Genomic DNA, 16,482 nt, shown 5'->3' with positions numbered 1-16,482 from the left:
AGAGAGAGAGAGAGAGAGAGAGAGAGAGAGAGAGAGAGAGAGAGAGAGAGAGGAGGTAGGAGCGAAAGGTTTTCGAGCGAGATACCGAGATAGAGAGATAGAGAAGGAGAGGTGAGACAGAGAGAAAAGGGGTAGGTGGCGGGCGGTAGCGAGAGAGAAAATTGTAACCGGGGCGGCGAAGAGGGGTGCGCGGTGGCTGCGGGCCGGCGTGGGCCAGGGAGGGCGGGAGGGAGGGAAGGAGTAGCGTTTATAACTCGTGCCCGGGTCTCTCCCGGCTTTGAGAAGGCCAATTAGCAGCATAAAGCTGCAGCTCGGCCCCGAGGCCGAGGATGTTTGTATGTAATAATGGATTGTTACTCAAAGTATCCGGCTAATTAATTAAGCCCCCGCCGCGCGTCCGCCCGCTCGTCGTCGTTTCGAACGGAACGCGGCAGCGGCCCACTTCGCTCACCCCTTCTGCCGCCACTGCCACCGTCACCGCCACCTCCGCCACCGCACTACCCTCACTCCACTTTAGCCCGCGAAGTATTACGCATCAGAGGAACGTAACACCGCGTCCTCGCGATCGCGAACGCCGTTTTCGTCCCTCAACGCGCGTGGCCTCTCGATGGCTCCGGTCGAATGTATTCTTCACTCGCGCCCTGATGGGTCGCGATAGCACCGCGCTCGGCGAAAGTCCGCGATTCTCACGATTGAAAGTAAAGCACGCAGTAAAGCGTGAGCAGCGAGCAAATTGACCAGGTACGGTCTCGCCGCTTCTCTTCCTACGGTTCAGGAATAATCGATTACGGTTGGTCAATCTTTTTACCGCTCTCTGCTTACGTTCTTCTGTGTGTGCCATCCGCTCAACAAAAATTGAAAGTAATCTGCACCAAGAGAGAAAAAAGTAGTTGATCTGGCCAAAATTATAACCATCTTTCCAATCATATTTTCTGTAGCAAAAGGATAGCAGTGATATGCACATAAGATTATTATCATCAACATTATAGTAGAATTTAATAAAAACTTTCGCGGCCGTAAGTTGTAGTAATTATTTCTCTATGTGATTATAGGTATATAATCGTTACAAATGCCAAGGGTTTCTTTCTAAGTGTGGTTCTGTGATTCTTGAGAGTCTCAATTGTCATTCATTCATTGCGCCCGACGGGTGCGCTTGCGGCAGAGCGGTTAAGAGACGCTGCTTCGGATGGCGGCGTAGTTGAAAAAAGGAAGAAAAAATACACAAAGAAACGTTACACCGCCACACTCAGGAAAGATCCAAACGGCACCCATGGCGCAGTGCGTCGCTGCTTATTGGAGTCTGGCTGTACGAGGATGCAGGAACGGTTCCAATTAGCTGCGCTAATTATTGCGTGCTGTCAGCCACTTACGACGTCGGAGACGCTTATAACTGCGGGATACGCGTGCATGGCACGCTAGCCGTCCCAGAAGTTGCCCCCTTATAAACACGAGCGGATACGTGAGCGCGCCGAATCCCCGAGCGAGTACGATAAGTTCTCATTAACTCGGGAAATCAAATTTTGGCCGCCGAAATGACCCGGCCGTATAATTCTCTCATCGCTCACGCGCGCACTCACGCTCCCGAGCTGTCGACTCGCCGAAAATTTTATATCGCACCGTATCTGTGACGGATTATTGCGCCGCCCAGCGGTAAAAATGTCGGCGCGTTTATTTTCGATCGCGTCTACACTGAGCAAAAAAAATGTTTGGCACTTGTGACTATGATCGCTTGTAGCTATAATCGCATGGAGAGATAATTACTATCAATTGTTGTCGGAAAAAGTCCATTTTTTCAAGTTAAATTATGCCACAATGTGTTACAGTGATAATAACAATCGGGAGGTTTTGAATAATTAACTTCAGTTGGATGAATTAACTTCAGTTGGATTGTTTTCTCTCAATGTAGGGCGCGCGAGATATCGGGATAGAAAAAAATGAAGAAGAAATTACAGGTTAATCTCGCTCTCCCGTCGGCGCTTTAAGTGTTCCCCTAAACGACGACATACGGCAGCACCGTTGTGACCGTTCGATTTGCTCTTAATGTTCCAGACGGCGCCGTAGCCAAGATCACGATGACTATGGACGTGAGCAAATCCGAGACGAATAAAAATGGCTCGACGCAGCAGGAGTGCGCCGGCTGCGGAAAGACAATTACGGAGAGGTAAGCGCGTCGGCGTTTTCTGTACAGTTTGCATCTCCTTGAACAAGTAAAGGAAGCAGAAAAGAAATGATCCCCATCGCTGATCTCGTCGTACTTCATACTTTGCTAATAATCCCCTCGCGATATCGATGCTTCGTTAGAATTCCAAAAGAAAGCCGGCTCGACGCGAACGTCGATCTTTCGTCGTCGTCGTCCTCCCCCTCCCCCTCCCCCGCGATGGGTTTCCCCGCTCTCCCTGTTGACCGGGAAGCGGGGACCGATCATTTGATCCCGAGAAATATACATATATCAGATATCGAGATAAAAGAGAAACTTGCGAGGTTTAACGGCCGGTAAGAAGGAAAACTGCGGTCGGTTCTTCAGGTACCTCCTCAAGGCCTTGGACCTCTACTGGCACGAGGACTGCCTCAAGTGCGGATGCTGCGACTGTAGGTTAGGAGAGGTCGGCTCTACCCTCTACACCAAAGCTAACCTTATCCTCTGTAAGAGGGACTACCTCAGGCTCTTCGGCAACACAGGATGCTGCGCGGCATGTAACAAACAAATACCGGCGTTCGAGATGGTCATGAGGGCCAGGACGAATGTCTATCATCTCGACTGCTTCGCCTGTCAACAATGCACTCATCGGTGAGTACGATAAACGCCGGAAATTCTCTCATTACTGAACCTCCTCGAGCGGACTTCTCGCTCAATTCTACCTGTATTCAAGGCGTGAGATGTCACATCTTGTCTTATTATCCAATGCCAATATCGAAAGCGTAAAGAGGCCCGCTCGAAGAGGACAAGGCTTCCATTTTCAGACTACGCGAATTGCGAGCGAAATCCTTAGAAACTCGCGATTTTTACGAAATTTAGTAGGATACGATCTGGAGGTAACATTACGTTGGGGGTAGCCAATTATCAAAGACCACCGTGCACCATGTGAAATCAAGGATAGCGATTATGCAGAATTCAAATCGGTAAATTTACGTCGTCCGCTCTCTCTCTCTCTCTCTCTCTCCTTCTCTTTTTACCTCTTGCTTTCTTCCTTTCTTTTTTCCTGCTTCTTCCCGCGGCTCACGGTTTTCGCGAACGATGCATCTTCCCCGTGTGGACACAAGGAAGGAGCGAGGAACGGCCACGGGGATGCGACTACACTGGTCCATGAGGCAGAGCCCACTAGGGGAGGTTGGTTTACAGGTCAGCTGGGAAATCACCCTGCACTTTCTTCGCCGTGACCTCTTCTTTCGCTCGCGCTGCCATTCTCCGACCCGGCAGCGGTCGAATCAACTTCATCGTGAAACCCCGCGGCACGTCCTCGCGTACATTCACGGCCTCGACTCCCACCGTTCGACCGAATGCGCGATGCCTCCTGATCGATTTATCCTTCGCGTCTGTCCTTACTATTATTATCGTACATTCCTCTCTCTGTCCTAAAGCTGGATTTCAGAACTGTAGTCTTGACTGTCGTGGTCAATGAGTTATTACGCGCTGAAGAGATTCTGGAATAACCTAATCTAACCTAGATTCCAATTTTAATAGTCTCCGACTTTTATCTTACATATATATATCTTTTTATATATGTATGAGTTTCTTATATGTATCGCGTAATATAAGTGCATAAGTTTTCTAACTTTCTCGGTGATGTCCTTAGAGGAGTTGCCTCAGGCTGACGATGAACGCCTTTCTCACCTCTCTCTCTCTCTCTCTCTCTCTCTCTTTTCCTCTTATCCTGTATCTCATCTTCATTCGATCCATTCCGTCTTTCAAGACCAGTTACGTAATATCCGAGTATCGCTGACTTTTTCGCGCTCGATCGAGATTATCTTCGCGATCGGGATATCGGTGATATTTCTTCCCCCCTCCTCTTTCTGTCTCTCTTTCTCTTTCTCTCTCGACTTTCAATATATCGCGGGCTTTACTCTGTCGCACTTGAAACCACGGACGCCGTCGACGCGGGATCAACCGTTGCGGCATTTCCATCGATCGGAGCGGCGCGTTATCATCCGTTATTCTTTTCTTCGGTCGTTTTAATTATCCTACGGGCCGTGGTGTGGTACGTGTAAACAATATGTGGCAGCGACGAGGCGCGGCCAGGCCTCTGTCGCGATTCAATGGCGGAAAACCGTACAAACGAGAGCACAAAGCCAGCGAAGCGGTACAATGCTGGCTTACGGACGAAGTGACTCGTTTTTTCGCGGGGGAGGTAACAACGTCCAGGAGAGAGAGCAGATAGCAGAGAGGGATTCGGTTGCTCTATCGACGGAGAATGGCGGACAGGCACACAGGGGTGGTATAGTGGCGGCGGCGGCAGCGGCGGTGGCGCGAGGGGTACGATAGAGAAGCCGGAGGTGGAGGATGTAGTTCCAAGCCAATAGCAATGGCTCGTCCAGGCGTGCGGCAAACGTTGCACAGCGTCTCAAACAATGTGAACAAAAGAGCATCAATTTTACGTTTTTATCGTCCGGCATTGTCTATCTTCGACAATGCCTCCGCTTGCTCGCTCGCGCCACTCGTGGCGAGACCGTCCCGAGTGAGGGGTGCGCGGATTGGGTTAGACGCGTGGAAAGTGGGCGAGTCGCGCGTCAGCGTCAAAACTGTATCCGAACCTGGGGAGAAGGAGACGCGATCGGCCGAAAGGACCAAGGCGTGTTGACAACACGAAGACGCGCGCGCGAGGAGCGCGCTGTGCGAGGGTCCGCAACGGCACCGCGGACGCGCGCGCGCGAATCGGGAAAGAGTAAATTGGGACAGCTGCATTATTCAGCCGTTTTATTTGTTGTAACAATCGCGTTGCGTGTCAGGTACGATATACGGGCGCAATTAAAGCGCGCGATGAAATATGCCTGATGCGGAATATATTCGGTGCGACCCCTCGCGTGCTCGCGCGCGCACGTGCGATCGCGCCGCGCTAAAAAGCAGGTAGGTAAATTTGAAGAGGCCAATTACTCGCAGCGCTGCGCGTCCTGTAACGAGACGACTTAGAGTTTGCAATTAAACAGCAACAATTACACGGGGTAACTTTAGACTGTAATAACACAGAATAAAGGGTTGCCAGTGGCGGCGACTAGGCACCCACCCTCCTGGTTAGAGGATGATTTACCGATGCAATTAGCTCTTTCTCTCTCTCTCTCTCTCTCTCCCTCCCGTCCTCCTCTCTCTCTCTTTCTCTCGCGTTCTCTCTTTCGTTCTCTTGTCTTCCCTTTTCCCTCATTCTCTCTCTCTCTCTCTCTCTCTCTTTCTCTTGCACCCCCGATGCACACAAACACACACGCTCCACAGTGTGCGCGCAAGCGCCGCATCGCGTATCTGCTTTTCCCCTCCGATTTCTTTGCTTCCGTCGAATCCGGTCAAACATAATGACTACTCGATTAAACTTTCGCCCCTGCGACTTGGATTCGATATCCCGTCGGCGGAGCGAGGCTCCCCCGGCGAAATTGCGATCAACGTGAAATTTCTCATTCGCGGGCGATCGCTACGCGCCGCCGCCTCGAGATCGTATTACGAGAACGTGATTTTCATCGCGTATTATTGCGCGATATTACACGCGCTTGTTTCCTCTTTTTTTCTCCCAGCTTTCTATCGTCGTCCCGCTGAGGATACATCACGTTCGCTCTCACGTGTGCCCGCTCTCTCGAACGTGCCGCCCCGTCGCTCGGCAATTCCGCAATTTCCGCGATTCACACCGCGGTGCGTCGAATAAAGATTTTATCTGAGAAACTGGCGTACATATACATACACACAGGTACGATACACACACACACACACACACACACACACACACACACACACACACACATACTGTCCGTGTCAGGGGTCCGAGACGCGCACGACGAGATCGCTGAAACTTTGATGCGCCGAAGCTCGTGCAGAGACGGTATTACTCTTTGAGGACTATGGCCACGTCGACGGAGCGGCCCGTAAAGTGCCTCTAACGGGGTCACGCATTGCCACCAGTGGTATCATTTATTGAATCGCAGCGGCTACTTTCCGCCTTTGCACCTCATAGTAGTCGTCGTCGTCGCGCCGATCGAACGTCGTCGTCGTCGTCGCCGCACTCGCCCACCCGCCCACTATCCGTTTCTCCTCGTGTCGGTATCGTCCTCCTACCATCCATCCCCCCTGGCCCGCCCGCCCGCCCCATTGTCCTGCGGCTCTCCTCTGGCTGCTGGCGAAGCCGGGGCTACCCTCGTTAAAGATTCAACCGAGTTATCTGAGCGCCACCCAGATTGAAATTTTCCATGCAGACCGTAGAGTCGTTCTCTCGCGCGCGACTTCATCCACCCTCCCACGAACTATCTTCCACGTCGATGGTTCACTAACCCCGGTCAGTGGATGTTTCTCAGGCGTCCCGACGCCCCCGCAGCCGCGAGCGGGGCGGAGGGGGTGATCGATTTAAGGTCGCCGCAATCGAAGCGGCCGTGACGCGGCGCTTCGTGTTCGAGTAATTCCCATCGGAAATCTTATCGCGCCGAAATTCAGCGGGAGTAGATACGTCTCTCTAATGGACGAGGCGGATGAACGCGCGGTTAGACGCCGTATGGATCCCGTCCGACCGGGGCGAACACACGCGGCCACGGCGGGGGCAGCTGCCGCTCGCGGTCTCACCCTCGCGTTCGAACGGAGCGAAGAAATTGCAACGCGTCGCGGGCTCCCGGGTGCCGTGAAACGTGTCAAAACGACCGTAAACAACGTGATGTATCCCGCGACGTCGGGGGTGTGCGTGCGACGCGGCATGTGGGCGGACGGGCGAGAGGGAGCGAGCGAGCGGGCGGGCGGGCGGAGGGTGGCTCTGGCAGGCACGTAATAAAAAGAAAATTGAATGGAAACACTTACGGAATTGCGCCAATTACGTAGAGGTGGGGCGTGCTAGGTGCGCTCGCGCTGTAATAAAGCGTTCGCACGGCGGCGGCGGCGGCGGCGGCGGCGGCGAATTTGCTCTCATTGCGATGAACGCATAGAACAAGAGATAAATCAAATTTTAAACGTTTATGACTTCGTGCGCGTTGGCGAGAGACGAGTGTTGCGCGACATGCTGCGCGCTACGATGGAAATTAATACTTTGGTAGGAAAGACTTCCGACGTATTCTTAATATTTTGTTCACGACGGTGAATAAAAGGTGTCTCGATGAAGGTAGAAAAACGCGGAGACGCCGTCACACGCGCCGATGTATGATTCCCAGCTTATTGCCGAGAAACAAAAGTACTAATTCTCGGACACGTGCCTATTCATGGATATTCTTATTGTTTGGCCTTTAAACACGGCTTTTGGCCTTTAAACACGGATATTTAAACTTTCAAAACAACAAAATATATGTGCATATACAACATATGTATACAGGATGTTGAAAAACAACATGGCACGAATTTTTCTACGTGTTCCTCAGACAATTCTAAGAACAAAAGTTCATATAAACATATGACCGAAACGGCTTAGTTTTTGAGAGAGAGGGCTTTGAAAATTGCAATTTTTTTTGTAACAATAATAACTTGGAAACTAATGACAATAATTAAATGAAATTTGGCACATGTCTGTGCTAAACTCTTTCTGAAAATGCTAAAAAAGTTTTTGAATAAAAACTAGAAATAAGGATAATAAGAAAAGCGTGGGATAGTTTTAACCCTATCTTTGTAAAAAGAAAAAAAATTCTGTTTGAATACCAGATTTTAATATTTTAAAGACAATTTATTATTATTATATATTATATATTATTTATTATTATTATATTATTAAAAATTGCAATTTTCGAAGCCCTCTATCTCAAAAACTAAGCCGTTTCGGACACATGTTTATATAAACTTTTGTTCTTAGAATTGTCTGAGGAATACGTAGATAAATTTGTGCTATGTTGTTTTTCAACACCCTGTATATATTCTCTATGTTAAAAGATGAAAAATACCGAAACAATAAAAATGCCCAAAGATAGCTATCAGTGCAATTAGCCTGGGTATTGGTGCTTTAACCTTAATTTTTCTTTTATTTTCTCCCTTGCTCCCTCTCACTATACAGGGTGTTTGATAATTACTGACACATCTGTTGTATACAGGTAGAATTCGTCAAACTGAACACAAAATTTCTCTACTGTTTCACAGACAACGACGTAAAATTTTCAGTTATTAATTGAAAAAGATTGATGAATGTAATCGTGCGCGATCACGGTGGATGAAAGGCGACGTCTGCTGTCGTGTGTTTGCGGATTAAGTGAAATTGAAAAAGAAAGATCTTTACCGAATTTTGCGAATGATCACGTAGATTTTTGGTTATCAATTAAAAAAAGACTGGTGCATTTAATTGCGGACAATCAAGCAGCCATCTACCCTGCGTCTATCGTGCATGATCATTCGCTAATCTTTTTATTATTAATAACTCAAAATCTTACATGGTTGTTTGTGAAATAATAGGAGAATTTTGTGTTCAGTTTTATGAGTTCTGCTCACAACGGATGTGTGAATAATTGTCGGTCACCCAGTATATCCTATAAACGTACGCGATAGCCAGTTGTAGTCAGTGCGCTATCCCCGGTGTTACGTGGATCAGTTTTAATACTTGACCAAGGCTATCCGTCCAACTAACCCCCCGTTTGATCGATCTAAATAGAATATTCGTGCGCTCGACGTCTTTCTCCTTGGACGGCGATTTCGAGGTGGGTTGCGCGACGTATCACTCGTCCGTGCAAAAATGCCGGGGAGGGGGGAGGGGGTCCAGGTGGAAAATTATGGGCTAGCGTTTGTGCATCCGCGCCCGCGCGCGCCCCTCGATATCGTTCCACGGCAGACCGTATTTGCGCCGTTTTCGCGAGAAAGGATCGGGCTTTGCGCGGCATTATTCGCACGCGCATAATGGAAGGTCCGGAATGACTGCGCTCTCGTGCAACGCGATAATTCTATTGCCCGCGCAATTACGACAGTATCTGCCTCTAGCCAGACGGCCGAAAAAGGTATCCAAAGCGTTACAAGGATTATTTTCGTTTAAGCCGTCCAGCACTGCCGTCCGCGAGCCCGCCGGATATTAATTTTTTTTTCACGCCTCCCGCCAGCCTCCCGCGTGCCGCTCGAATCGCCCTGAGGATTAATGGGAAATGACTAATGGCGAAATACAAATACACCTCCGTCGCGATTGTATCGCTCGCCGGGCACAAGGCAAAAAGCCCGTAAGGGTATCAATTATCCGGTAACGACGGTCATTATATTTTAATTAATACGCGTTTGATTGGCGCACGTTTGCACTATTCCTCTCCTCACTGTGGGCACTTTGCTGCTTGTTACAGTCGTTTTCACTCATTGAAATCAGAACACCAGGGGTTGCACACGCATTCGCCGATGTGTGTCAGCTGTGTATCGAGAGAGAGTGAGAAAGAGATCGGGGGAGAGACCAAAAACAGCCGTACTCCTGTCGTGTGTATGCATGTGTATCGATCACGGCGCTAATTTGCGCGGGGCAATTAAATTATTCGCGTGCGGATTAAAAATCTAGCGGAACGATTGTGTCGGACATGTCGAGTGGCAAGGCGAGCCGCTGCCGCCGGGGTAGTGGGCTGCGGAGGAAAGCTGAAGGATGGAGGAGAGAGAAAGAGAGAGAGAGAGAGAGAGAGAGAAGGAGGGGGGTAGGTATCCGATTGGAGTGTGGCGTCATTTAGCAGACGACGCGTATAATAGGGGAAACGAGCGAAACCCGGTATAAGCCGCGCGCTTGCTGCCAGCACGGCCACGCGCAGCAACGCGATAATTCTATTTGCCGTGCGATTATGAGAGTATCTACCCCGAGCCAGACTCGACCCGAGCGATCCCCGACGCGGCGCGACGCCGCGCCGCGCCGCGCTCTCGTATTTCGCTCTCGTATTTCCTAGCCCGGGATCAAAGCGAATACGAGGCCGCATGCGGACAGAGGCCCCGATAATAATTATTTGCTCGATGCGTATTACGATATGCTCGTTATCTAGCGGAACTCCTCTTTCGAATTTCTGTCGACTCTCTCTTCGTTTTCTCCTCCGCCCTCGCGATTGATCGAATTTTTGGAGCAACGGAGGTTTGGCTCCTCGCGAGGTCCTAAACTGACAATGGCTACAATGGTGTGACCAGGAGCGACTACTCGCATCTACTCTATTCTCTTCCAGTGTTTCATAAGGAAAAACTTGGCAAGATTCATTCATCTGTATGGGCCCTTACTTTGTTCACTAGAGGGCTAAATTAGAAGAAACGTTCACTTATAGTTTATATTAAGCAATAGTTCAAACGAAAGATATCGTCAAGTAGATTCATCTGCTCGTCGTGTACCTTGCGTAATGTAAAATGATCTATCGATATATATTTACATATTATACATATAAATAATTGATTCATGACGTTCTTTATCGTGTTAACTATAAACCACAGATATATAAAAATATATGTGTTCTGAACCTACTCAACGATATCTTTCATTTGAGTTAATGCTTAATATAGGTTATAAGGGAATGTTTTTTTTTTACTTTCAGCGGCATAAAAAACTGAAAGGAACAGGATAGGTGCAAATAAAAATCGCTCTGGTCATGTTGATAGTGATCATTGTGAGGCTTCATCCGTTAATCGAATCCACTAATTTCCTTTGAATCTTTTTGAGCCTTTTGCGCGCGATGGGCCAAATAAATTTTATTGCGAACTACTGACACACACACACACACACACACACACACACACACACACGCGACTAGTAATCAATGTGTGAAGCTGTTTTTATTAATTGTGCAATGTAGAGAGGCATAGTTTTTACACTTTTCTGTTTGTCCAAGGAACGTCCTCATTCGTGCGTCGGAATTACTGACCAGAGAATTATAATTGTATATCCGAGAAAGAGAGAGAGAGAGAGAGAGAGAGAGAGAGAGAGAGAGAGAGAGAGAGATATGTAGGACAACGTCTCGTCGAACGCGAGTCGTCGTGTACTCATTGCGCTTTCGACACACAGGATGCCTTTTCTGCTTGCAGGTTTTGCGTGGGCGATCGGTTTTACTTGTGCGAGAATAAGATTCTCTGCGAGTACGACTATGAGGAGAGGCTAGCCTTCGCTAATATGGCGCTACAGACACCCGCCTCATTAGCATACATCAAAAGGCAACTTCCCCCTACACCGACGCCCCCGGGCCAGAACATGCACCCGGGACACAATCCGCTGCAAGCTCATCAAGGTCTGGGGCAGTCGGTGGCTCAACACAATCACGTGCCCAACGTAAGTGCCAACGAATCACGCGAACGCGCGTCTGGTTGATGAAGCAAATCCGCGAAATGTTTAGAATAATAATGTCAGATAAATTTGATCAATTTCCAAGCAGCGTATTTCTTCCAGCATTTCCTATTTCTCTCTGATTATTGCCAAAGAATTGCGTCTCAGTTGTGATTTTTTTCGGTAACCGCGCGCGCGACACTTGTCAGGTTTCTCTCCTTCGTGTAATTGAAAGTTCGCGAGAATTAAGATTCGCGAGGTGTGCGACGCGGGGAGGGGGGGAGGGGGGGGGTGTCGTCTCACGTTTTGCGAATCTTTTATGACTTCAGGGTCAAATGTCGGGCGGCACGCCGACGGTGAACGGGACGGCTATAGGAGTCGGCGGACCGAGGGCGCCGGGCGATATGAACAACAACGGCCTGTCCGGACCCGCTCTCGGGCCCGTGAAGCCGCCCCCGATGTCGATGCAGGCGCCGACCAGCTGAAACGAGGCTTCGCCGCCTCTGAAGAAGCTCAGGTGTCTCAGTGGTTACTAAGACCGACGGGAGTGCTCCTCGCTCCGCGGAGATAATTGCATATTCCAAGGAACGGACGGGAGGAGCAAAGGGGGGGAAGAGGGAGTGGGGACGGAAGAAGTATACGTTGCACCGCTGAGGACGACGCGATGGACAAAAAGGGGTCGTTGAGGGGTCGAAGAGTGATAGACTGGGGTCGACAAGCAAGCTGGACGGTACGCGGAACGTGTGCGCCAAGTATCGGAGACGCGAAGCGAAGTCCGAATCGCGGGCTCGGGGGATGAAGTGACGCTCGCTGATGTTGGAGATCGGAATCACTGTGATCGTGGAAAATGAACAAATTTCATGGCGGATATGTTAATACTGTAGAACACGCGCGAGGTACGGGCTAGAGCACGCTCGATACACCGTATTTGCAAACAGACCCACGTACACACACACACACACACACACACACACATACAGAGAGATACGCAACACGTACACTGCACTCGGGCACGCACAGACGTCCAAGCGACATCGTAAGATCCTAGACACTCCTCAAACATCGTCTGGTCGTCGTGTGCTGTCCGGAGGCTGATGCACATGTGCATCTTGTAAGATACGACGACACACAACACACGTAAAGATAAATTAGATGATTTATGTAAGATATATTTCTAGCGAGAGACGAGACACGGAGGGTGAGAATGCGGCTTTCGCAGTGCGTGCGTGCGTGCGTGCGTGTGAGAGTGTGCGAGTGGCGCGGAGTCGCCTGTAAATAAATCTATGTCGTATTCGACTCCGCGAGTGAGGAAGAGAGAGGGAGGATGAAACAATTACCAGTATACGCAGGCCCACCAAAATGACTCTTATCCCGCTCGTGATACCGCCGTCGTCCATCCGTAAGGACGTGGAGCGCCGATTCAGAGGAAAGGGAACTGCGAGAGAAAGAGAGAGAGAGAGAGAGATATAGAGAGAAAGAGAGACGAACTTTCAGCGAGAGCGAAGAGGACACGAGGGGTTCTGTAACACGTGCCATAATCCTGCGATCTCTCGTTTCACAGCCGACTGAGAGGGCGCTGCCGGAGGGGAAGGAAAAGTAAGATGATGATTATTTTATATTTCGCGATTGGAGAAATGTCGAGCGCGATCGCGACTTGGACTCGCGCGCGCGTCATGCAAATTACCAATCAGCAACCAGTGATTTTTCCCTCGTCGCGCACACAGCATTCGGAAACGACGCGGTGGACTTAACTTTCGTGTTCTTCTAGTCTCGTGAAATTTCCGTTATGTCGCGCGGTCGCTGATCCTCTTGCGTCAGAGTGGGACGTGCCCGCGACAGTCGATACCAAAGAGATAATTCAAGACATTAGGTTAAGAACCCCTCGGAGCGAGCGTCGCGGACAGATTGAGTTTTGGATAGCCCGACGCGCGTCACGGCGAATTACTTTTCGCAAGTATCTATCCGGCGTGTGTTCGCGACAGCTAGGAGCAACGGCGGATTATCGTACGAATCGGGAAAATATTTTTATCATTTTTCAACGTTTCACGAATCGTCGGGGATAACAGTAATTCACGTTCATCATGAGTTCGATGATTATGAGCTTTCGCAGTCGTGCACGGAAAAAGCAGTATGGTTGGCCCACACAGGGGCTAGATGTCCCATATTTCATAATTTTTAAATTACAACTTCTCAGACAATTGATTCTTGTGACTGACTACACAAACATGGTAGCGACAGCCTTCTTCTATATGCTAATGCTCGCCACGATCATGTCAATCGTTTTGTTTTTTATAATAATAATCAAAATACGAATATGCAATGACGTAAGCATCTTGATCCGGATCGTTCAGTACCATGGAGGGTAAAAAACATTGCATATAAAATATGTATCCTGATTAATGGTTCCGGGATCTCCGCGAGAGATCTCCACAGCCCTCCTGCAGGCCTTTAATTATAGGCCAACTTTATCTCATTCGTCCATATACTCGATTACAGCAACTTTATGAGTGGAAATTGTGCTTTTATTATCACACAACTAGAGTATATCATACATTTGCAAGAAACTTTATTCTAGCTGGTAACGCTCTGGCTAGTAACATTGTCGCTTAACTTTATTCTTTCACAATGAAAACTTAAGACAAAAGCGAGAAAGTCGAATTTGTTTTGCCACTACGAATCAGTTTTTTCTATTTTTTAATATTATTTCGATTTCAACAAAACTTAGGGAAAAGAGTATCCAGATTTAAAAGACTTTTTCGCAATGTTATATTCACCGTGTTTCTCTCAAGATGAAGCACATGAGCTTTACTCCCGAAGCTATCTGGTTTTCCCCAAATCTGCTTGTACCAATCATGTCGGTTGGTACGAATAGATTTTGGTGCGAATAGACCAATCATACAGTTTTTCATCCGTGTAGACACAAAGACAGATCTGGCAGGTCTCAAAGCAACTCTCTCGACTGGGATCTTCGAGTACGTTAATCCGCCACCGATGCAAAGTCGCGAGCCGGAGACGCCGGAGAGCGGCGAGGGGCTTAGTCACTTAGCTTTAACGCTTCAATGCCAAAAATACGAGCGGCGCTTATCTATACCAAACGCCAAACGGCACACACATCCTTCGTAATCGTGCGAAACAGGAGGGAGAAGGTATGGAATCGAGGTATGGAAACGCTCTTGCGCCGCGCGTTCGTCGCCGCGCGCGAGCATTATTAATCGTGAGCTCGCGAGTTAACGCTACTTACCGTGAGTAATTTCCCGCGACGCCGGAAGGTACCGGTCTGTCTCGTTCTCGCGTGTATCCGGGCTTTCTTTCGCTCACGACCGTCGGACGCCGGTTGCACCAATGTCGCTTGAAAGTAAGAATGAAGACTCGTCTGCAATACGCGGAATAAGCTTGATGCAAGTTGGAGCATGAATGAAAAGTAATCGCTTACATCTATCATATTCTAGCTCCCTTCGAGAACCCGAAGTATTCCTCTTTACGTAAACGTGATAATTAATTATTTTTATTTCTTACTCCAACCTATACCAATCTTGCTCCGCGTATTCTGAACAAGTCTCAATGCGCACCATTGCAGACAAGTGGAATCTGTCTAATGCCGGATCTCCTTATTATCTCGCAGATACGATTACGGGTCAATCGTCCGTGTTGCGACTGATCGTTCTGCGCCGGACTGAGTTAACGATTACGGTTACTCAATGAATCCCAAAGCGGACAAAGTCTCGAAAAGCAGCAGCCGCTGGTTGAAGATCCGCTTTAGTCAGGGATCTCGCCGCTGAATGGCGAGGTAAGACGCGTCCGTTCCGGATGGAATGATCGTCGGTGCAAACGGTGCCGCGTTTTCGCATAGAAAATTTCTTGGGATTCAGCCTGGTTTCCCGAAGTAATTGTGGGTTTTGGATACAAGTGTAATGTCTCAAACATGCGATTCTAAGCGAGGAAACCCAAAGTTTTCTCAGTTTTTTTCTGGTCTTTATTTTTTTACGTCAGAATTGAATGAACCATGTTGATTTTTCAAATAATTTCATTATTCAGTAAAATGCTTAAAATGTTTTAAAAATATCTTATTTTTTTACATTTCATTTTATTGAATACAGTAGTTGATATAAAAATGAGATTCTCTGTTTGATACTTTAAAAATATATCGATTAAAAAAACGCGAGTTTCCAAAGTATTTCTGTTTTGATTTTGGACAAAGAACTATGATTGGGATAAAAATGGAGTTCCCAATAGATATAACTCATTTTAGGATATACTTGGGCAAGCAGAATTTATGCTACGACTGGGAAAATCTTGGGAAATTTTTATGCGGATTCCACCGAAAGCAGAATCGTCGTCGTAACGTCCGATTAAGCAACGCGCGCGAAATCCGAGAGAACGCAGGTGTAATGGGAAGTTAGTTTGTACATCGAGTACTTGTAAATTACCGAACAACAATGGATCGAACCCGACGACTATCGTATCGCGTTAATACAAAGATCCTGTGACATAGCGGAGAGTGGAAGAGAGAGAGAGAGAGAGAGTGAGAGAGAGAGAGAGAGGGAGAGAGAGAGAGAGAGAGAGAGAGTCGGACGATAGAAGGCGATACAGTGACGAGCGAAGGACACCGTCTCCCACGTGTAGGCGGAGAGAACGAGGGACGATTCTTTCCCGTTTTTTATCCATCTGTATATAATATCACTTACTAGGGCTCTATTAATATATTTACGACCGCTCCCCTTCGCGCGGGGGCTCCCATTACTACCGAGAAAATATAACATTCTTATAAATACAACCTGGTGCATTCCAAAGACGTTCTCTTTTTATTTCGCAGCCGAGAAGGAGACGGCGTCGGAGTGCGAGTTTAAATCCCAGACACATCCCCCGGCGGATCCTGCACGCGTTCCTTCCACGCGCGGGACGTTGCGCTTCCTCGTCTTCTTCGTCATCGCTCCCAGTTTACGGCTCCCTCTCCCTTATCCGACAACCCGCTGCCTATCTTCCTGTCACGTCGAGCCGAAATCGAGGTAAAGTCCCAGCTCACATAAGTTCACCGATCCGATCGAGGATTCCATTCAACGTGTGCTATGAGAGGGGACGGGTGGGTTGGCGAGGATGGAAAGAGAGAGAGAGAGAGAGAGAGAGAGAGAGAGAGAGAGAGAGAGGG

At 48.5% G+C, this 16,482-nt stretch overlaps 2 protein-coding genes across 4 annotated transcripts in view; both read left to right on the top strand.

Moving 5' to 3' along the window:
- The window catches only part of LOC116840898 (LIM domain only protein 3-like), a 105,055-nt gene extending 88,945 nt beyond the window's left edge, over positions 1-16,110 (top strand). For all 3 annotated transcript variants that reach the window (XM_032808224.1, XM_032808225.1, XM_032808226.1), the window contains 4 exons: positions 2,050-2,161; positions 2,525-2,788; positions 11,102-11,342; positions 11,666-16,110. In XM_032808224.1, the coding sequence (XP_032664115.1) occupies positions 2,073-2,161; positions 2,525-2,788; positions 11,102-11,342; positions 11,666-11,821 (750 nt within the window). In that variant the 5' untranslated portion in view covers positions 2,050-2,072 and the 3' untranslated portion in view covers positions 11,822-16,110. The remainder of the gene's footprint in view (positions 1-2,049; positions 2,162-2,524; positions 2,789-11,101; positions 11,343-11,665) is intronic.
- Positions 12,804-16,482, top strand: part of LOC116840900 (LIM domain only protein 3-like) — a 122,700-nt gene continuing 119,021 nt past the window's right edge. The window contains exon 1 of the mRNA XM_032808227.1: positions 12,804-12,932. The gene's annotated coding sequence lies outside the window, so the exon portion shown is untranslated. The remainder of the gene's footprint in view (positions 12,933-16,482) is intronic.

The sequence above is a fragment of the Odontomachus brunneus genome, unplaced genomic scaffold (assembly GCF_010583005.1).
Source record: "Odontomachus brunneus isolate Ranch 3 - 2012 unplaced genomic scaffold, Obru_v1 Obru_scaffold_012, whole genome shotgun sequence".
NCBI classification, from domain to species: domain Eukaryota; kingdom Metazoa; phylum Arthropoda; class Insecta; order Hymenoptera; family Formicidae; genus Odontomachus; species Odontomachus brunneus.
Note: the sequence above shows the minus strand (reverse complement) of the source record. Positions and strands in the feature narration are given on the sequence as shown.